The sequence below is a fragment of the Rhinolophus sinicus genome, chromosome 4 (genome assembly GCF_057876585.1).
Source record: "Rhinolophus sinicus isolate RSI-liver-muscle chromosome 4, RSI-T2T, whole genome shotgun sequence".
NCBI lineage: Eukaryota > Metazoa > Chordata > Mammalia > Chiroptera > Rhinolophidae > Rhinolophus > Rhinolophus sinicus.
The window spans coordinates 18,672,226-18,694,460 of record NC_142504.1 but is presented as its reverse complement, the minus strand read 5'-3'; the positions used below and the strand labels follow the sequence as shown (position 1 = coordinate 18,694,460).

The 22,235-nt window shown below is 35.1% G+C and overlaps 1 protein-coding gene across 4 annotated transcripts in view; it reads left to right on the top strand.

Annotated features, from left to right (window-relative positions):
* SP4 (Sp4 transcription factor) overlaps nt 1-21,803 on the top strand; it is a 69,585-nt gene extending 47,782 nt beyond the window's left edge. For 2 of the 4 annotated variants that reach the window (XM_074340831.2, XM_019727489.3), the window contains 2 exons: nt 2,657-2,856; nt 18,405-21,803. In XM_074340831.2, the coding sequence (XP_074196932.1) occupies nt 2,657-2,856; nt 18,405-18,707 (503 nt within the window). In that variant the 3' untranslated portion in view covers nt 18,708-21,803. Of the gene's footprint in view, nt 1-2,656; nt 2,857-17,379; nt 17,507-18,404 lie in introns of those variants that run through there. The other 2 variants (XM_074340833.2, XM_074340832.2) reach the window with 2 other exon arrangements.
* Nucleotides 21,804-22,235: the final 432 nt, after the last annotated feature.

Below are 22,235 nucleotides of genomic sequence, written 5' to 3'. Positions count from 1 at the left end.
CATAGGTAGGGGAGTCATACCACTATGGTCTCACTGGAGGCTGGGTTCACTGGACGTACGACCTGCTGTCCGTTTTCTGCCAACCGACCGACGACTCTCCTCGACTCTGCTCCTCTCCTCGGCTCTCCTCGGCAATCCTCAGCTCTCCTCTGTAGCCGCAGCAGTTATATTAGCAGCCAGTTGGCCAACTGGCTACAGCTGACGGCCAACCAGCCCCAGCCGACGGCCATCCACTACGCGAGCCAGCACCCTTCCACATGAGGCCGAGAGCCTGTAAACTACTCTCTGGGGCTCTGTCACCACAAATGGAAACTTTTAAGTCTTGTTAAATCTGGTTGCTCTCACAGGCAGTTTCTCCTCCCTGCTGCTTTTCTGGTGTATGGGTCACACACTTGTTTTGTTTTTTTTTTTGTTTGTTTGTTTGTTGTTTTTTTTGCATCTCATAATTTTTGGTTGGAAACTGCACAGTTTAGATAATATAGCAACTCTTAGTACTGCCCCCCTACCATCCCCCACCCCCAGTTTCTTGTTGTTTTGTTTATTTATTGACTGACTAGATTATTTTATAGACCCACACCCCTCAATATCCCCCCAGTATGAAGCACGGTGCTCCTTCATGAATGCAGACCAGTATTCTAATGGAGACTCTGGGATGACAGTGGTTTTGGCAGGGATCTTGGTGACTGTCTCTTTCCCTGACCACACCCAGCTGTTCAAGTCCACTCATTGCCAGCTGATTGCTCTATTGTTTTCACCAATGCCCTGGAGCATATATTCCTTCACAGACTGATCCAGTCAGATTCCTTTAAGTGCAAGTGCTGGACCACTAGGTCTGTGTTTGGGATTTATTCTGACCCTGGAACGCTCCTCCCAGCTGCCTCTTTTCTGGCTTCTCTGTCAGCCTAAGCCAGCCCGTAGTTTAGCCTATTTCTCCAATGAATCTGTTAGTCTCTTCCCATTTGGCCTTTTGCAACAATCTCCACTGTTTTTAAGAGTCTCCCTGAGGCTCAAACTTCTCCACACTTTGTTGCAAATGAAGTCATTGGGTGTCGGGGGAGGCATCTGGAGCTCTGTTTTATGGCGTGCTCTCCCTCTGGCCCAAATCTGTGTCAGCTCTTGAACTGGGGATTGAGACAGTTGGCCCATTTCTCTATAAAGGACATCCGTGCTCTAGGTGCTGAGCACTTCGTGGCGGTGGGGAGGGGGCTTGGGATGAGGGGCAGGCAGCAGTAGCCTTAGGTTTTCTTGGCTGCCTTTCCTGGCTTGGGACTGAAACCGGAAGGCAACCAAGTCCGGGGCTTGTGCTGCCTGCACCGTTCAGTAGACTGACATAGGATATATGATAAATATTATAGGATAAATGTTTATTGTCAGAGCACCGGTGATCTGAGAAGTCCGCAGGTTAATGCCTTCAAAAACTGCTTTAACATTCTCAGAGCGGCTTAGGATATTTAAGGGGAAATCCGGCGGTTCTGGGGGTCTGCATGGAGCTTTCCCTCTGGCAACGTGCTTCTCCCAGGGACAAGAATGGGAGTAGCCTGGAAAGAATGCTAGACCATAGAGATTGTGATCAGTAAGTCTAAGGGTATTAGTCATAAGTTTCAGGCTAATATTCTAAAACTGGGAACTGGGACAGGGGACATTCCAAGCTCAAACCACAAGGGGATGATCTATTGTTCAGCTGTAGGTAGGTCAAGGCAAGGTGAGGCCAGGCACTTGCGAGGCCTCTACTATGGCGATGCCAACCAGGCCCTGCTTCAGGACCTCTGGTTCATGAACTGCAGATGAGCTGGGTCAAGAATGATCTGGACCCCAGTATTTTTGTCATGCCCTATCCAAGGTAGAGCCTGTGTCTCAGGAGTTAGGTTTGTATGGAAGAAGGGTGTTCCCTGTCTGTAGCCGCACTGACCTGGAACTTAGCCTCAGCAACAGGTAGCTGGGAGTAGAATGAGAAATGCGGACGTCCTGCCTCTCCTGGGGAGGTAACCCTCCGACTGGAAGGTGAGAGGAGAAGCAGCCCTGTTCTTGGCTGCACCAGTCTGCAGTGTTTCTAGGTCTAGGGACGCGCAAGAGGGGAGGGAGAGAGGGAGTGTCTTGGTTTAAATTCCATTCTTCTGCTGCTCATACCAAGTTCTATTTGGTTTTCATGAATGAATGTTTATTTGCCGCATGCGCCAAGGGCCATATCCAGGGACTAAATGGTATTTGTTTCGTTTGCTTTTCATAATTTTCACCCGTTTCACTGGGGTATAGGTCCATGGAGCTTGTCACACTGTCTTGCTAAAATTAAAATTCTGAATTTTATACTTTTAAATGGGGGGATACCACCCTTTGGTATTTTAGAGAAGAATTTATAAGTGTCTTAAAAGGCTTAGAGTTTTATTTTACCCCAAGGGAAGAGCTTACTAAGAAATGAATATGAAGTCCATGGCAGAACATAAACTCTGAGATTAATGTGTTTTCATAGCATTTTTGAGTTTAGTACACAACCCCATTTCTTTTTTTTTAATTGAAATGTTTCTGATTTTTTACTACAGTCAAGGCATCATGATTAAAAAAAAAACATTCAGAAAAGCGTCATTTAATTACCTTGATTCCCTTTTATTTTTCCATAATTATTAGTGTGTAATTAATGTTTGGTTTTTTATTTTTTTAGAGGCAGTAATGAACCAGGAAAAAAGAAACAGCATATCTGTCATATTGAAGGATGTGGAAAAGTTTATGGCAAAACATCTCACCTACGAGCACATCTTCGCTGGCATACTGGAGAAAGACCTTTTGTGTGCAACTGGATGTTTTGTGGCAAAAGATTCACAAGAAGTGATGAGCTTCAGAGACACAGAAGAACCCATACAGGTTAGTTGGTTTATTTTAGGACTTGTACTGTTTGCTTATTTTTTCAGTGCTCAGATGAAAATTTTAGTGATAGTTAGCTATCAGATTGGAAATAGGGAAATTAAAAGAGAGATTCACTTTAGCGATTATATGGAAGATGTTTAAGATTAAGATTCTTTACCTCATTTCTGAGATATATTTTATTCCATTTTTTTGTAAGTTTTATCAAGCATAATTACAGGGCCTGGAATTTATTCCACTTACCTTGTATTCTCAGCATGTTGAATTCACATGTATTATTTTTTTCAGTATTTAAATAGATGAGTAGAGTTGAATTATGATCTTATTGGTGACTTTTATTAGTTTTTTTGCAATCCTGAAAATTGAAGTATCCAGAGTAATAGAACAAAATACTCACCCAACTCTCACTCAGAATTGACAACTGTTAATATGTTATATATTGTGTTATTTTTTTAATAAAACAAATCATATAAAGTTGATATCATCTGTCCTACTGTGTTTTCCCAAAAATAAGACCTAGCCGGACAGTCAGCTTTAATGCGTCTTTCGGAGCATTATTGGAGCAAAAATTAATATAAGACCTGGTCTTATTTTACTATAAGACCCGGTATAATATAATACAATACAATACAATACAACACAACACAACACAACACACAATACCACACCACACCACACCATACAATACCAGGTCTTATATTAATTTTTGCTCTAAGAGACGCATTAGAACTGATTGTCTGGCTCGGTCTTATTTTCGGGGAAACGGTACCTCTTAAAGACAGCAGCTACTATATGAACTCAAAGTTTATAGATAGTACAGTTTTAATACTCTTACGTATATTGTTCATGGATATATATGTAACATTGTTTTGTGTATACTGTGAAGATTTATGTAATTGATATATTACAGTATTATAATTTTACTTGTTTTGAGATCTATCCAAGTTCATATATATGTACACAATTATATGTATGTATATGTGTGTATTTCTTTTAACTGCTATACAGTATCTGTCCCGTGACTACTACACTGTATTAATCCATTTTTGACACTGTTTAGATTATTGCTAGTTTTTTGCTGGTCACAGGCTGAGAAGTATAAGTATTGGATCATAAAGAATGTATATGTTGGATACTCACTAAAGAATCTAAAGTGGCTGTTACCATCTCTATTTCACTAGCAGTGATTGAGAGGTTTTACTTTGCTGTGTGTTCACCAGTACTCAGTAGTGTCAGGCATTGAAAGTTGTTGTCAATCTAAAATGATTAATTTTACTGAGATTAAGCATCTTTTTATAGATTTATTGGTCATTTATATTTCTTTTTCTGTTATTTCCTTTGCTCATTTTTCTTTTTGTTGTTTTCCTTTTTCTTACTGATTTATATATTGCAGTTTTCCCATATGTTGCCAGTCTTTTGTCTTTGTGCTATGTTTTGTCATATGGAAGTTTTACATTTTTATTAAGTCAAGTAGAATATTTAAGTATATTCTTTTGTCGTTTGCTTTTTTAAAAAATGAAATCTGTCTTGTTCCAAGATCATCAAGTTTCTAAAAACATTTTCTTCTAATGGCTTTAAGGTGTTTTTTTTCTTTTTTAAAAAATTTGGTCTTTTATCAGTCAAAATCTTCTTGATGATGGAATGAAATGGGAATGTACTTTTTACTTCCATGTGGAAGGCCATTTTTTGAATAGCCCGTTCTTCATTGATTTGGCCTCTCTCTTATACAGAGGTTGCCAAAAAAAATGTATATACATTTTAAGAAAGGAAAAAACTGGATTAAAATTGTAATATTCAATATATACCGATAACAAAAGATGAATACAAGTCATGTTTAACTTCTGCAATTACAAGAGGTGCTCAAAGTGGTTACCATCACGTCTAGACACTTCTGATTACGGCAAACCACTGCTTGAGCAGCGTTGACCAAAGTGTCCACTTCTGTACATTTTTTTGGCACCCCCGGTATTAATGTCCCTTTCAACAGTGGCTCAGTTTCAGGGTTGTCTGTTTTTTAAACTTTTATCTGTTTGTTAGTTTCTACACGATTGAATTACCAAAGGCCTATTTAAGTCTTGAATCTGGTAGGGCAATTTTCTTTTTTTGCATAGAACACTGACCCTCTCTATTTAAACATGTCTAATATACATTTTGGACTCAATAATTATTGAATAAATTAATAATTTGGATAGAGTTTTGAATTAAACTTTAACTTGTACCAAGGTACATGTAGGACAGAAGGCGAAATAGAACTGACATTTATTGATCAGCTACCATATAGCAGATGTTTCAGATATATTATTATCTCATTTGGTTCAAACAGTAACACTTGAGATATAAATCAGTTCCATTAAACAGACTAGAAAATAGACTCAGAGAAGAAAAAATAGTTGTTAATTTTATTAAAAGTGATAAGGAAAAGGTTACTTAGTTTGATATACACAAAATTAGTAACACAGATGAGTCTTAGTATCCTAATCCCTTAATTAGCATTATGCTAAAACTAAGAATTTTAATTTGAAAAAGTTTTCTGTATGGTATTGCATTGGGGCTTCTAATGCCACCTCACCATTCATATTGGCCAATATGGTGTGATTAAAAATGAATCCCATAACAATGCTGATTTCTGTTTTAGAAAAATATGAGGTGATGTGGTATTTCCACCCTGACTTAGCAGTAAGACAGATTAGGGAAGTGAAGAAAAATCCTGCTTTCTTTAATTTGGAACCTCACATTGTGATTTCATCATTTTGTTTGAGAAACAGGGACTTTCTAGGGTCCCTCTCTGTCACACATGCGCACTCATACAGATGCACAGAACGGATTTATCCAAGGATTTATATACACATGCACTTCAAAACCAAAGATTAATGATATGGAGGCATTTTTTAAAAAATGATATACACCGTTATCATTTTCTACTAGCTTAAATAATTCAGAATTGAACGTACTTGAAGCTTACTCTCAGTGTTTAATTAAATGCTATTCTGAAAAATGTTAGGCTTAATATCAGTGTATGTATTTTTTAAAAATTTAATATAGAAACTTCTAAGTATTATTTATTAAAGTTGTTGAAAAGAATATGAAACAACATCTTTTGACATAAATAAGTATTGATTAAACATTTAATATGTTGAATTGAAAGCCTTCACCATTCATGGCAAGAACCATGTTTAATTTAATATCCAACCACTATGCTATGGAGAACCTCATCAATACCTTGGCGATGAATTAATAAATGAGTTATTTTTTATTCACTGCTGAAAATAGTACAGACTTTCTTGTTTTTTGTAAAATAAATTTTTTAAAAGTTTCCAAGCATATGGTATTTAAAAATCAAATCATATAGAAGAGCTTACAGTGTTGAGGAGACTCTTTGCCTCACCCCTGTGACTCTTTGCTTCTCCCCAGAGAAAACGATATTTAATCTTTTAACTACTACATTTTTATTCTTCCTGTGATGGCTGCCATATATTTAAATAATATGCTTATGCTGTTATTTATTGATCTATCAATTTTAAATACTATCTGTTTATTAACTCTTGTATTAAGAGTTAAGAATTTACCTCACTTTGCACCATCTGATGACATTCAAAACAAAAATTTTTTTTTTTAACTGCAGGCCTGACATTGTCTCTTGACTCACTGCTCTGTGATACGATATTACCATGTCTGTTCTTCATTCCCCATCCCTTTGATTTCTTCACTTCTCTCACCTTAATTTGTACTACCTTCTCTTTCTCTGAATGTTAAAATACTTACACTCTTTTCAATAGGCTTTGTTCTTAAGGTTTGAAAATTAGTGAACAATAATTATGTTATGACTTCAATGTACTGTGATTACATATTCTTTCCTGTGTTTGTGTGTGTGTGAATGTGTGTGTGAAGTTTCTAATTGTCTTCCCCCGCCCCCACCTTGTATTGTTATTTCAACTTTTATTTTAGCTTTTCAAGAACAGTATAAACTTCATCCATTTTTTCCTCATTCCTAGAGGCCTCCAGCTTTCTGATCAAACATAGACTTCCACTCTAGGGCTTCTGCACAGCTATAATCTTGAGACTTTTCTTCCCTGCTCTTTTGGTTTGGAGCCAGTGTTCTCAAGATGTCATATCTTCATTTTTCTCAGTTTACTGCCTCGGTTGCTGGAAAACATTCTGAAATGCCTTCTATAAAAATGCATGGGGAAGTAAGTTTGTCTGAAATGTCATTATTTTGCTTTTCAGCTTAGTTGATGGTTTGGCTAATGCAGAGTTCTAGGTTGAAAATTCACTCCAAACATTAATGACACTGCTCTGTTGTCTTCTTGCATGTTGTACTAATAAGAAGTCTGTCGTTACTCTTTTCTTGTTTTTTATAGGTGACCTAATTTTCCCCTTCAACTTTTAAGAGCTTGCTTGCTTGATATATTTATTTGTAACTTTTTATTTTGACATAATTTTACACTTACGGAAGAGTTGCAGAGATAGTATAGAGTTCTCATTCCGTTTACCCAGCTTCCTCCAAAATTAACGTCTTTCATAACCACAATATCTTAAAAAAACTGAAAAATTAACATTGGAACAATACTATTAACTAAACTGCAGACTTTCCCACAAACATACTTTTTCTGTTCCAGGATTCAGTCTAGAATACTAGGTTGCATTTTTCCATCATGACTCCTTAGTTTACTGCAATCTAAAATTTTCTTATTCTTTCCTTGACCTTTCTTATCATGACACTTTTGAGGATGAGGTATTCTGTAGAGTATCCCTCGATTTAGGTTCGTCTGATATTTTCTCATGATTAGATTGAGGTTATGAATTGCTGTTGGGAAGAATATCACAGACATTATTTCCCTTCTCATCACATTATATCAGGGAGGATGTGATATCAATATGTCTTATTATTGGTGACGTTAACCTTGATAAATTGGTTAAGATAGTGTGTGCCAGGTTATCTCCACTGTGAAGTTATTTTATTCTTTCCATCCTCTGTTTATTAGAAGCAAATCACTAAGTCCAGTCCACGCTCAAGGGCAGGCAAAGTAAGCTCCACCTTCTGGCTGGAGGAGTATCAGAGATTTTGTGGCTTCATATGTAAACAACCAGTTTTCATATAAAGTAAATACTTTTTAGTAAGAATTTAGTAAATATTTTTGAGATTTTTTTTTTGAGTCTGCCTAAATATCCTGTTTCTCTTTAAAGAAAATACCAAGGTTTCACTTTTAGCATTCTTCATTATATCTTTCCTGCAGCAATTATTACTGTGGTGTTCTAAAGATCATTTTCTATTCTCTCATTACTTGCACAGTTTTTAGTTTTAGTTCTTGTGGAAGGAAGGTTTATACCTTCTTTCCCAATTATTTGGGTTTTTGGTCATTTATATCACTGTGAGTATTTTTGGGGTTATAATCCAATACTATTATTATTTTCCTGCTCAAATCATTCCATCTTTGGCCATGGAAGTTGTTTTAGATCGTCTCCTCTGTCCTTTTGACATGCCACCATTCAATTTTAATTGTTAGAGCTTTGTTTTAACCTTTGATGTTCTATTAATTTTATAATTCTGTATGTAGTCAGTGGTTTTCATTTATTGTACAGACTGGTTGGACTCGTCAGCTCTGGGTTCTCTCCCACCCATCCCCATCTCAACTCTCACTCTCTCCTTTTTATTTTCTATTCTTTTTGGACTCTTACTAGATGTATGCTGGACTCCCTGTGTTGATTTTTTTAAAAATATCTTACAGCTTTCCTTGTCTTCTTGTCTTGTCTTTTTACCTTTTTCTTTTATTTGCTAAGAGATTCTTTAACTTATCTTCAAATATGTCTATTGAGTTTAGATTCCATCTTGCTTTTTATTGTTTCTTTTTCATTGCATCCTCTACTCATTGTATGGATGCAGGAGCTTGATGAGAGTCTTTTGAGTTTTCCAGCTAGAAAATTTTAATACGTATGTTTCCTTCAGGATTTTTTTGTCTGTATCTTACCTTTTCTTTGTATCAAGGCTTTTCTGACTTGTGCAGCAATTCTTGGCTTTTGTTCAAATTGGTGATGATTGGTGAATATGTTTAAGTGAAGGATTATGGGAGTTTTATGAACTGGTGGCTTTTATTTTAGGCAATTTGGATAGGGGCACTGTATCTTACACTGGAAGACACCTAATTACCAAAATACAGTAATAAAGTGCTAGGCCACATTTCTTTAAACACAAATCCTCAAATATCTTGCCCCAGTTTTTTGATAATAGAGTTAATGTTCCATGTACAGACTTTAATTTACTGTTTTATGCTCCATGTGTTTCTCCCACCATTTTGAGTCCCAGACTCCTGCTGAGTTCTACGGAAGACAGATTAGCTCTCTTTTAGAATATGTCCTCTTCCGTGATAATCTCGATTTTAGTTTGCAGAAATTTAACACAATCAGTGTTGTACAATAATGCATAACACAAGTGAGTTTCTTCCCTCAGTTGTTCCACAGCTTTGACCCTTTCACTGAATAGCAGGTGTAGGCATCAAATGGTCTAGGAGAAGCCATGTATATCCTGCCAGAGAACTGGGAGAAGAGGCCCCTGTGCTCCAAGACCAACTAACTCTGTTTGTAGGTTGCACTGCCGTAGCAGTGCAGGCATCTAAAACCTGAGAAAAGACTGTATCTCTAGCCAGGGGAACCAGGAAATGGGGCCCTTGTTTACCAGGGAGTGTGAGGGGAATCACCATTATTTTTCTCTCTTGCCATTTTATTCTAAAGGCGATGGAGGTTGTGGTGTATATACATGATGGTACAGGAGGCCTCAAGAATTTTGGCTTTCTGGCCAGAGAAATGATGAAAAGGGACACCTGGGGGTTGAAAAACATGAAGGAAATTTTGGAGAGATTTATAGATGGTGAGCTCTAATTTTCTCCATGTAACAACATAAGAGCTGCCCATGCACAGAACAGAACCAAAGAACCATAGCAGAGGCCTCAAGATCTGAACTATTTTATAAACTACCACCTGACTCCCTGCATGTGGTGGACAGACCCAAACAGTATAACAAAGTCTTTGAAAATGGATTAATATTGGGATTACTACTCAAAGAAGGCAAGATAGAATTTTTAGTCTGAACCTAAATGGGTTGATTGCCTGCTGAAACAAAAACTTACTCTCTAGAGGATTTTTAATGGGACCTATAGAAAAGACAATTGGGTACCAATAGTAACTACTACCAATTGAAATGGAGAATACAGGAGAAGAATAAGTATATTGTAGAATTGTCAGTTTCCCTTCAATTCTGTAAATTTTGCTTTTTATAGTTTTGGGCTCTGTTGTTAGGTATATATATATATATATATATATATATATATATATATATATATATTCGTAATTGTTATATCTTCTTATTAGAGTGACTCTTTATCACAGTAAGTGTCCTTCTTTGTCTCTGGTAACAATTTTTATCTTATTGGGCTGATATTAGTATAGCCATTTTAGCTCTCTGTTTGCATGGTATATCTTTTTTCCATCCTTTTAGCTTATTTGTGTCTGAGTTTTAAGATGAGCCTCGTTTAGGTAGCACATAGTTGGATCATGTTTTTAAATCCATTCTTTCAATTTCTGCCTTTTAATTGGGGAGTTTAATACATTTATAATTAATACAATCACCGATAAGGACTTCTGCCATTCTGGTATTTATTTTCTAAATGTCTTATATCTTTTTTGTTTCTGTATTCCTCTATTACTGACATTTTGTGTTAAATAAAATTTTCTCATGTTATTTTAATTCCCTTGTCATTTCTTTTACCATACATACATATTTTTTAGTTATTTTCTTAGTGGTTGCCTGCTTTGGGGATTATAATTCACATCACATAATCATCTAGTTTGGATTAATACTAACTTTTCTCGTGTATAGCTCTGCCTCCCCATTTGCTGTTACTCTCATCAGTTACATCTTTGTACATTATATACCCATCAACACCAATTTATAATCATTGCTTTATGCAGCTGTGTTTTAAACCAGATAAAAAGGAGAAAAAAAAATCAGTCAAATAAAAAATGCATTTATACTGTTTTTTATATTTAACATATCATTACCTTACCTGGTGATCTTTATTTCTTTATGTATATTTAAGTTACCATCTAGTGCCTTTTCATTTCAGTCTGAGGGACTTCCTTCAGTATTTTTTATAGGTGGAGATGTGCTAGCAGAACATATTTTCATTTTTTATTAATCTGGGAATATCTTAATTGTTTTAATTTTTGGAACATTTTGCTGCATATAGAATTCTTGGTTGACAGGTTTTTTTCTTTGATCTCTTTGAATCTATCATCCCACTGCTTTCTGGCTTCTGTGATCTCTGATGAAAAATCAGTAATTATTCTTATTTAACGATCCCTTATAGGTAAGACCCACTTTTCTCTTCTTGCTTTCTAGATTTTCTGTTTTTTACTTTAGACGTTTTGATTATTATGTGTCTTACTTGCATTTAACCTACTTGGAATTAATGGAGCTTCTTGGATATGTAGGTTAATGTTTTTCATCAAATTTGAGAAGTTTTCAGACATTTCTTCAAATATTCTTTCTTTAAATGCCTGGGACCAATAAATCTCCTTTGCTGAGAGGCTCTGTGTGAATGATGGGGCCCCCTTCAACACTCAGCCAGATAGTTGACGACTCTGCATGAGCCTTCACTTCCTGCTTACATAGAACCTCAAAGGTTAGGCACAAGTGAGAGTTTGGCCTTGGGCCTTAACTGAGCAGGCTCACAGCCCTAAGCATGTATGTGTTTTTCTAGGAGTATGCCAGAGCTTTTCAAAGCCCCTGTGGATATCGTATCTCCCAGCTTTTCCTTTTAAGCTTTTGTTTAGTTTATTTATTGTTAGTCTCAAGTATTATTTATTATCTCTGTCATCCATGAAGTTAAAACACTTGCTTGTAATTGTTCTAGACAAATACATCCTTCTCCACACTCAGAAGACGACTTTTCCCATTGGGCTACCTTCAAGTCAGGTTAAATACAACAGTCTTATACATGGCGTCTTTCAAAGAACCACTAAGCAGATCAAATAATGATAATTCTGGGAATGAGGTTTTGAAAAAGCTCCAGCTCTGTTCTGCTTCCTCTGGTGGCTTCCAGGCTGCTGGAGAGCAGAAAATGGAATTATGTAAATTAAAACACCACAGAGCTTTCTGTTCTTACTAAGATTCGGCCATTTTTCTTTAATAAACACTCCCTGAGGTACTGTAAGCCTTTATTAACTTCCAGAGTTTGAGAGGGTTGATTTTGATAGTTTTTGTTCAGTTTTCTGATTCTTTTCACAGAGGAGGAATTTTTGGAGATCACCGTCTTTGCTGACATTACCTTTTTCATGGTTTTTGTCCCCCCCACCCCCCATTTCTTTTTTTTCCTAATTTTTAAAGATTTTTTTTTATTAAAATTAACTAATCTACAATGTTATATTAGTTTCAGGTATACACCATAGTTACTGAACATTTATATACCTAAAGAAGTGATGATCATGCTAGTCCAGCAAGCATCTGACACTGTACCATTCTATCACAGGATTATTGATTTTTTCCCTATGCTGTACATGACACCCCCATGACTTAGTTGTTTTATACCTGGAAATTTGAACCTGTTATTCTCCTTCCTTCACCTTTCCCCCACCTTTTACAATTTTTCAATTATAGTTGACATTCAGTATTATTTTATGTTAATTTTAGGTGTACAGTGAAGTGGTTAGACATGTACATAATTTAAGACGTGATCCCCCTGACTAGTCTAGTACCCACCTGGCACTATACATAGTTATTACCGTATCATGGACTGAATTCTCTATGCTTTACTGTACATGCCCAGGACTGCTCTGTAACTACCAATCTGTACTTCTTATTCCTTCACATTTTTCACCCTGCTCCTCAACCCCCTCCCATCTCTCACCCTGATAAACCTAGTACCCATCCGACACTACACATAGTTATTACAGTATTTGACTGTATTCCTGATGCTGTACCCTACACCCCTCCCCGCCTTTAGTTCTAAAGAATTGTAAGGATTAGAAAGAGAGTTGATGAGTTCTGTTCGTGACATGTTGAATGATGCTGCTTGTGGCACATCAAGGAGATGTCAAATTCACAGTTGAGTTGAGGAATTTGGATCTTGATGTAGGCACATACCGTGTCTCCCCGAAAATAAGACTTAGCTGGACAATCAGCTCTAATGTGTCTGGAGCAAAAATTAATATGAGACCCTGTCTTATTTTACTGTAATATAAGACCGGGTCTTACATAATATAAGACCGGGTCTTACATTAATTTTTGCTTCAAAAGACGCATTAGAGCTGATTGTCTGGCTAGGTCTTATCTTCAGGGAAACGGTATTTATAGATGATAGTTAAAACTATTAGCCTAGGTAAGATTGCTTTAAAAAGAAAACATTTATAATGAAATGGCCAAAGGCCTTCTGTATTTGACTAGATAATTGCTGAAAGAGGAAATGAAAAATTACTCATTATGCAAATCGATGTCCCTGTAAATTCATGGTCTCATATGTTGGCCAGTCTCTCAGAATAGCCTATCAGTTGTATTCTTTTTTGTCAGTTTCCTCAATACTTTAATAATTACCTAAACCTTCTTAAGTCTTTTTTACTTTGTAACTCCCACTCAATCTTCCTTTGCTCCCAGTCTTTTACTTCAAGAAAATTTAAGCCAAATGATTTCTCTCAAATTATCATCCTTCCCCCTTTTAATTTACCTTTATCCACAGGTAATGATAGAAGAGAATTGAGGGTATTCATGAAGCGATTCATTTAGATATTCTAGGTTGGGCCTACTAAGAGCATGCAGTAGGGACTGATGGGTTCAGGGCGTTGGGGGGTGGCGGGGATCCAGGGCCTACAGGTCTCTCAGTGTGAATAATTAGGTTTCTTAGAACAAATCAAAAATTGATTTTTGTAATGTAAATTATATGTAAGTCTGGTTATTTTTCATAAGAAATTGTATATATGCTACACATGGGCATTTGGTGAAAGTTACTTATGGAGCAAAAGGTGTTTTTCAGTTGGCTATAACAAATTGCAGACATTTACAATTTTCTGTGAATGGGGTTGAATGGTGTCTCCCAGAAAGATGGGTTCAAGTCCTTACTCTGGTGTCTGTTAATGTGACCTTAATTGAAATAGGTTCTTTGCAGATTAAATGAATTAAGATGAGGTGATACTGTGCTTGGCACTTAGATTTTGGGACCTAGTGGGCCCTAAACCCAATGACTAATGACTGTATAACAAGGAGAGAAGACACAGAGACATAGGGGAAAGGCCAGGTGAAGACAGAGGCACCGATGGAGAGATGCAGCTGCAAGGCAGTGAGTGCCAGGAATTAGCAGAAGTCACCAGAAGCTAGCATGAGGCCCACAAGGATTCCTCCCTAGAGCCTCTGGTGAAACATTTCCCTGCTGACACCTTGATTTTAGACGTCTAGCCTCCAGAACTGTGAGGAAATAAGTATCTGTTACTTTAAGCTGCCCAGTTTGTGGTATTTTCTTTTGGAAGCCCTAGGAAATGAGTACAGTCCCTTAGTCCGCTCCTGAAATGAATTTTAATTTATAAATATGGAAGTATGTTATCAAATGACAGATTTGGAAATAACATTAATAATTCAAAAAATGCTTTGTACATTGTACTAGCTTAGGCTTGAGGGTAACATTTTAAAAACCAGGTTATAGGCAGAACTATGATAGCTATAATTGGCTCTTGATGGTTACTTCCTATAAATAAAGCTTAAAAGATCTGATTAGGTCCAGTCATCCCTTAAATCTATGATTCCACTTGAAAATCTCAGCACATTTTTTCTGAGAGAAAGTACTGTTAAGAATATCATGTTAGGAAGTCATCTAATGTAGTTTCTAAATGTGAATCTTCTATTTAAATTATTTTAAAATACTGTATTTTTTAAGATTTTTATTAATATGTTAACTATGTTAACTAATTTATTAACTAACATAATACTATATTAGTTTCAGGTATACACCATAGTTATCCAACATGTATATACCTAAGGAAGTGATCACCATGATAAGTCCAGCAACCATCTGACACTGTACCCACGCTATCACAATATTATTGACTGTATTCCCTCTGCTGTACATTACATCTCCATGACTTAGTTGTTTTACACGTGGAAATTTGAACCTCTTATTCCTCTTCACCTTCCCCTCCACCCCCCAGTTTGAAAATGTTTTTAAATTACAGTTGACATTCAATATTATATTAGTTTCAGGTGTACCATGTAGGATTAGACATTTATATAATTTACGAAGTGATCCCCCTGACTAGCCTAGTACCCACCTGGCACTATACGTAATTATTACCATGTTATTAACTGTATCCCCTGTGCTTTACTTTACATCCCCATGACTATTTTTTAACTACCAATTTGTGCTTCTTAATCCCTTTACTTTTTTCATCTGTGAGAAATAAAATTTGGAATTTGTCCTTCACATGCTTTAGATACTTTAATGAAGATGTTTCACAGATCTTGAACCATTAAATGTATCAGCTATAATTTATTTTCTTATTAGGGTTTAATTTTTTCAAGGTTATATCTTATATATCTATTAGTTTTCTACTGCTGCCATAACAAGTTACCACAAATTCAGCAGCTTAAGACCACACACATTTGTTATGTCACAGTTTCTTTAAGTCAGAAGTTTAAATAAGCTTGGCCTGCGTCTGCTTAGCATCTCACAAAGTAGAGATTAAGTTGTCGGCTGGGCTGTGTTCCTTATAGAAGGCTCTGGGGAAGAATCTGCTTTCATATCACTCACGCTGCCAACCCAGTTCTGTTGTAGGATGGGGCATCTTCTTTCCTTGCCAGCTATCAGCTGGAGCTGGTGTGTTTGCTCTGGAGGCTGCTAACATTCCTTCTCTTACTTTCCATGTGGCCCCCCTCCAACAGCAGATCAAGTCTCTCTTCAACTTCCAATTTCTCTGATTTCTCTTTCAACTCTTTGACTGCAGCTGAAGGAAGCTCTCTGCTTTTTAAGAATTCATGTGATTACATTGGGCCCACCCAGCTATTTCTGAATAATCTCCCTATATTAACCTCTGACTCTTAGTTAACATTCCTTTTACCATGTAATAAAACAAGTTCCAGGGATTAGTGTGTGGACATATTTGGGGGGCCATTCTACCATAAATAAACTCATACCAAGTTTCAGTAATTAATTGCATTAGTTATAAAATGTATTAACCTAAGAATAATTATAAAATAATGAAATGATACCGTAGTATGTATAATTATTAGGTTGGTGCAAATGTAATTGTAGTTTAAAAGGTTAAAAATAATTGCAAAAACCGAAATTACTTTTGCACCAACCTAATAGTACAAAAATTGTTCCTCCTTGAGATAAAATATAATGATAATGTTTGCTTAGAGTAGGAGATTTAGAAATTGTCTGACACCACAGAAAACACACTTCTCTGTGGAAAAGGATAATAAACTAAAATGTCATTCCCCTAATGATAGTTTAATTGTACAGCATAATTTACTTATTTTGAGATTCTAGCCAACTTTCATTGTTTGAAATTTATTGGCCACACCACTTAGGAGTAGACAATAGAAAATCCATACACAAACCATGTCACCGTCATTGCTCTTTTATCTTACAGTTTGCCATGGAGTGGCTCAGCACTTAGATTTCTCTCCCTTTTTGCTCCTCCTCTCCCTCTCGCCTTCTCTTCTTCTCCTCCTTCTTTTCCTTCTCCTCCTTTTTCTCCTCCTCCTCCTCTTCCTTTTCTTCCTCCTCCTCCCCCCTTTCTTTTTTTCATTAGATTTCTTAACAAGCTTATCCATAGCTCCACATGGTTGCTTACGACTATCTTAAGATAATGGAAGCTTCTTAAAGTCAGAGATTCTCACTTGTTTATTTTTGTATCACCAGTGCCTGGCACGTTACAAGTATTCCACAAATATTTGTTGAAAAATGACTGAGTTCATGAACATCACAGTTAACAAATACTTATTAAACAGCCACTATGTAGGTTGATTCCCCAGTTGATTCACTGCTTGCTGAATGATCTTATACCGTCAGGCCATCACCACCTGATTTCGTTCTGATTATTCTTGGTCATTGTTGCTGTAAAAGAACAGAGGTCTCTAGTTGCACTCTTGTGATGTAGCATTAAAAAGCCCAACCTGAAAATCGGGTGCCTTGAATCCTGCTGATATTAATAAGTTGTATGACTCCCAAGCAAATTAATTTCTGAGCCTCAACTTGCTCATCAATAAAATGAAAATGTAAAATAAGATCTTTAAGATTTCTTCCAGCTTCAGAATTTGTAAACAGAGATTTTTCTTTTGAAATCAGATGGGAAACTTGAAAGATAAAGGAGTTCAAAATTGATCCCAAACTTAAATCCTCGTTTAATTGTTTTTTTGTCCTTATGTAGGTGTCAGCATCCATAAAATGCAAGTCACTTTACTTTAAAGCTTAACTGCCTTTATTTTTAATGTCTTTGAGAATTTTGTATAAACCATTTATTTATCCTTTTATTTAATTTTTCAAGACTGAAAGAAAGAAAAGTTCAATGAGATACTGCAAATGCAATTTTTTAAAAAATAAAAGCAAACACATAAAGAAGAGGGGAAAATATCTGACATGGACAAACTTGAACCTATAGATTTTCTATTGGTAAGTCAAAAGCAGGGCCAAGTAAAGAAGTCAGCTGAACTGAACTTTCTTATTATCCAAGTTCTACTGTCAGACTGAGAAAACGTTTCATTCCCTTAAGTAACAATTTTAGAAGGAAGGAGGAAACGTAGTAGTTGATCCGTTGTGAACATCACTATATACCAGTTGACCAAATTTTGTGTGTCCCATTCTACACAAAATTGAAATGGCTTTTTTTTTTTTTTTTTTTTTTTGGTTAACATTTACTTAGTTTTTATTCCAGAGTATAGAAGTGGTTAGTTCCAGTAGAACTATCTTATATTTTAAAGAGACCTATTTAAGCATCACATTGTGTAGTAGAACCTGACAGTCTTATTCAATGAGACCTAAAAAGTCTGTTGGTTGAAATGTAGTATTTGTCCGACTCTAATGTTTTGCCTTGTGAGGAAACTCAATACACTATTAAATTATTAACTGATTTTATTTGAAATAGTTCTAAAATACTTTCATTTCTTTAGGCATTATAACCAAAACCCAGACAGTAGTTTTTAAGGAAGAGTAGACATGAAACTTGAATATTATGTGTTATTATACCTGGAAGAGATTTTTGAGATCATCTGTTAGAAATCCTTTTATTTTGTAGATGGGGAAACTGAGGCCCAGAGTGGTTATTTTACTTGTTCCCACTTTTATTTCCAGTGCTTAGCAAAACCAGGACTTTAACTCAGGTCTTTTATTCCCAATCACATGCTCTTCACACTGCACTACTTGTTTGATAGTATTTTAAAATAAAAATGAAGTATTTTGCAACTAGTCAAAAGTTAAACGAAAGTGTACTATGACTAGAAGAGAAATTAATTTAAAGTTATGATTTCATTTTTAAAAAGTGAATTACTACTTATTTACTATTTTTCTGTTTAGGTGAAAAGAGATTTGAATGCCCAGAATGTTCTAAAAGGTTTATGCGGAGTGATCATCTCTCCAAACATGTCAAAACGCATCAGAATAAGAAAGGTGGTGGGACAGCTCTTGCCATTGTTACCTCGGGAGAACTGGACTCATCTGTTACAGAGGTGCTTGGCTCCCCAAGAATTGTCACAGTTGCAGCCATTTCTCAAGATTCAAACCCAGCAACACCTAATGTTTCAGCCAACATGGAAGAATTCTGAAAAGTTATTTATAACAGAGACCTCTAGTGCTGCACTTAAGTTTACACGCCTTTGAAAATCTGGAAATGGGCTGGTCAAGTGGATTACAGAGTAGGAAATCATATTTTCATTCTTGGCTTCTTTATTCCAAGATTTGGGATTAACATGTGAAGTGTTGAATTTTTAAAAATACAGAAAGCAAACTGATACTGGAAACAGAGAAAAAAGTATTTCCTCCATACTGTAAGTTGTAGTTATTTGGAAATGTGTCACATAATGTTTAAAATGAATCTTGCCCTCTTGTAACATCATGTGTTAACATGTTGAGAAAGACAGATCTCAGTAGTTTGCAGGCTGGACCTTAATTGGACTTGTTTTCTTTGAAATACTTTTTTATTAATTCAGTCAGTAATAATTTACTTGAATTTTTTTTTCTATAGCACAGAAAACAAGATAGCTAACTGATGATAGGAACAATACTTTATTCCCTTACCTTGATTTTTGGAAAATCAACTGAAAGTAGTTTTGGCCGTCTTTTCTAAATGTTAGAATTCTTCAACAGCTAAATTAGTTAAGTTCCAAAAAAGTAATCTGAGATGCATCTCAGATCTTTATTACCACTACATTATAGTAGTGTGTATGCAGACAATCAGTGAAGTTTAATTACTTTCTCCATTTGGAGACACAAGAGGAACTTAGAGCTAAACCTTAGGTTAAATTTTAGATTGAAACCTTAAGAAAATACTGGGAGGGGGGGAAATGGTTAAAACAGAACCCAAAAAAGCTTCTGAAAAATAAAAGGCAACTTAACATGTAAGGTTTTGAAGTTAGGATTGATGATATTCCTAACCCTCGGTTGTACCACAAAATTCATTTTAAATGTTTATATTGGAAATATTTGCATAGAGTATAAATTGTTCTGTAGTTTCATATTCTGTAAATATGAGTTATGTTGACAATGTGCAGAATTCTTTATGCTTTGACTGGGTAGCCAAAGAGAATTATCATACTTTTTTTGAGGCTAGCAGAAAATTATCATTTAACTACATTATAATTTTCGTTATCCTTTCTACTAAAAACTAGCCAATTCCATTTTATTTCTAGTACTGTGTTAGAAGGCTGATGAAGAATTTACAACACAGTAATGTCTTTGTTACGTTAATAACTGAATTTTGCTTAAAAAGACAACCTAACAAATGTATAACAGACGTGATAATTATGAAACAAAAATTATTTTTTAAAAATCAGAATAATTTTTAGTCAAGTAAGTGACTAAAGAAAACAATGTATTTCTTTTATGCAAGGGTCTTATAGGAAAGATGGCCAAAAGTTTCATATGAAAAAAAGTTTGGATTATATCAATAGCTTAAATATTAGTAAGATATTTCATATTTTAAAAATGTGTTTACACAGAATCATAGTGGAATTGAAATTGACCATTTGAAAACTGAAGTTTTTAACTACTTTGTTTATTAACATCATTAGTTTGGGGACTGTTTTAGGTACATGTTTTCTTGTGTGTTCTCTATTATTTCAGGAAAAGTACTACTCATGTGAATTCTCTTCCAAAATTGTGACGTTTCTTGTATTTTTGATGAAGGAGAAATACTGTAATGATCACTGTTTACACTATGTACACTTTAGGCCAGCCCTTTGTAGCGTTATATAAAACTGAAGGTCTTTTGTGCTTTCAGTTTGTATAAAAAAGCTTTGAGATTAAAGGAAAAAAAAATTTTTACACTGTGGTTATAAATTTCAAGTTTCTTAAAGCTTTTGTAGACTTGTAACAAAGTCTTTAAATTTTAGTTGGATTTTGTAAATTGTTTTGTATATTTTATTTAATGTACTCTTAACAACTGATGTATCTGGCTTTAAAACATCAGAGTCTGTTTTGTTTGGTACAGAGGAGCATTTGGTAGTGTTAATTTTAATTTTATTATATAGGAGCTGAAACATCAAATACATATTTTATCTATCATTATGCTACACAATCAGTGCTATAAATTTTTTTATGCAAAGAAAGTTTCCTAATGTTCGAATCATGTTTTCTCAGAGTGACACTTTGTGTTGTTGATAATAGCAAGTATGAGCTCTCTGCACCGTTATCCCATGAACCAGTTTTAATGCATACCTGTGTATGCTCTTCAGAAATGGAAGTTATTTTTTAATCAACAATGAGGCCTATTATAAATTTAACAAACTGAGTCTGGATAGCTTTATAGCATATAAAATATATTAATTTGTGTTAGCAGGTGCACATTTCACCACTGAAATTAGAAATATTTTGACAGTCTGTTCTGCATACCATTCTGAATCCACTTTTCTGTCTTATATGAATCGTAAATTTCACTGTCCTTTATTTGACTCAGTGGGATATAGCTGTTATAAGTAATAGGGCACAGATGTGCAGTAGTCTTGTTTAATGGCATTTCACTGTTCATTCCCTTGGCCACTGTTATAAAACTTTTCTTTATTGTAATTATCAGTGCAAAGCTATATATTTATCATGGTAGAACTCCAGTGTTAGAATAGTTTTTTCTTACAGTATTCTTTTTTTGGTTAGGTTTGTGTATGTGTTGCTGATTACATTAGAACTTGATGTTAAGTCATTATTTATCACACTCTCATGAGAGCAGTAATAAAAGTGTGTAATCTAGGAGAAAAACTTAATTTGTCAAACTTAGATAAGCATGATGTTTAGGTCCTATTTTTCAATTTTATAACTGTTTTATTGCAACAATATTTGTATTTAAGTCTTCATTTTAATGCCTTGTGGTGTTTTTTTATGCATGTCACTAGGTTGTCATCCCACATAAATTGATGTGCAGCATAGGGTATTAAATCTACATAATGATTTTAAAACAGAAATAGTTGATGGTAAAATGTAAATGTTTTGCAAAAATTCCTTATAAAAAGTTTTGTAGTAACATTTCACTTGTAAATTTTTTATAAAAAAAAAGAAAAGAAAATGGAAAAAAAAGACGAATTCAGAAAAAATCCTGTTTCCCATATTCTAGAATTTAGACAATTATTCTGCCAGCAAAGCCTCCGGGGCTGTAATTGACATTTTTACAGTGCTGATTTGTATAAAATTTGTTTTTTGTGGATTTGGAAATAAAATCATGTACAAGTTGTTGCCTGCAATAACAATTGCAAGTAACCTATAAAAATTCCCTTGAGTTTAACATGTTTCTTCATTTAATTATGTATACTATAAAGCAGCAATAAATTGTTTGAACTATCAACCTTCTTATCACCATGAACACTGGAAAGTAAATGCTTCTCACTAGAAAACGTATTGGCAACTCTTCATAATTCCCAGTATTAAGATCTGGTCCACATTTCTCTGAACAGACTGCCAAAGAACACAATTCAAATTTCATGTTATTTGTAGCCATTGCTCTAGACATTTATGGAAATTAAAATTTGATTTAGGAACATTTTTTACTTAAATATTTTTAAGCAATAAATGTTCAGGAAATTGTAGGAAGAACTAAAAACGCAAACATAATTAAAATATAATTTAAGCTCACAGAAACTCTAAGAAGTCTCTTTGCCACATAGATGCCACAAAAGTCTATAAGCAAAAGCTGTTGTCTTTTCC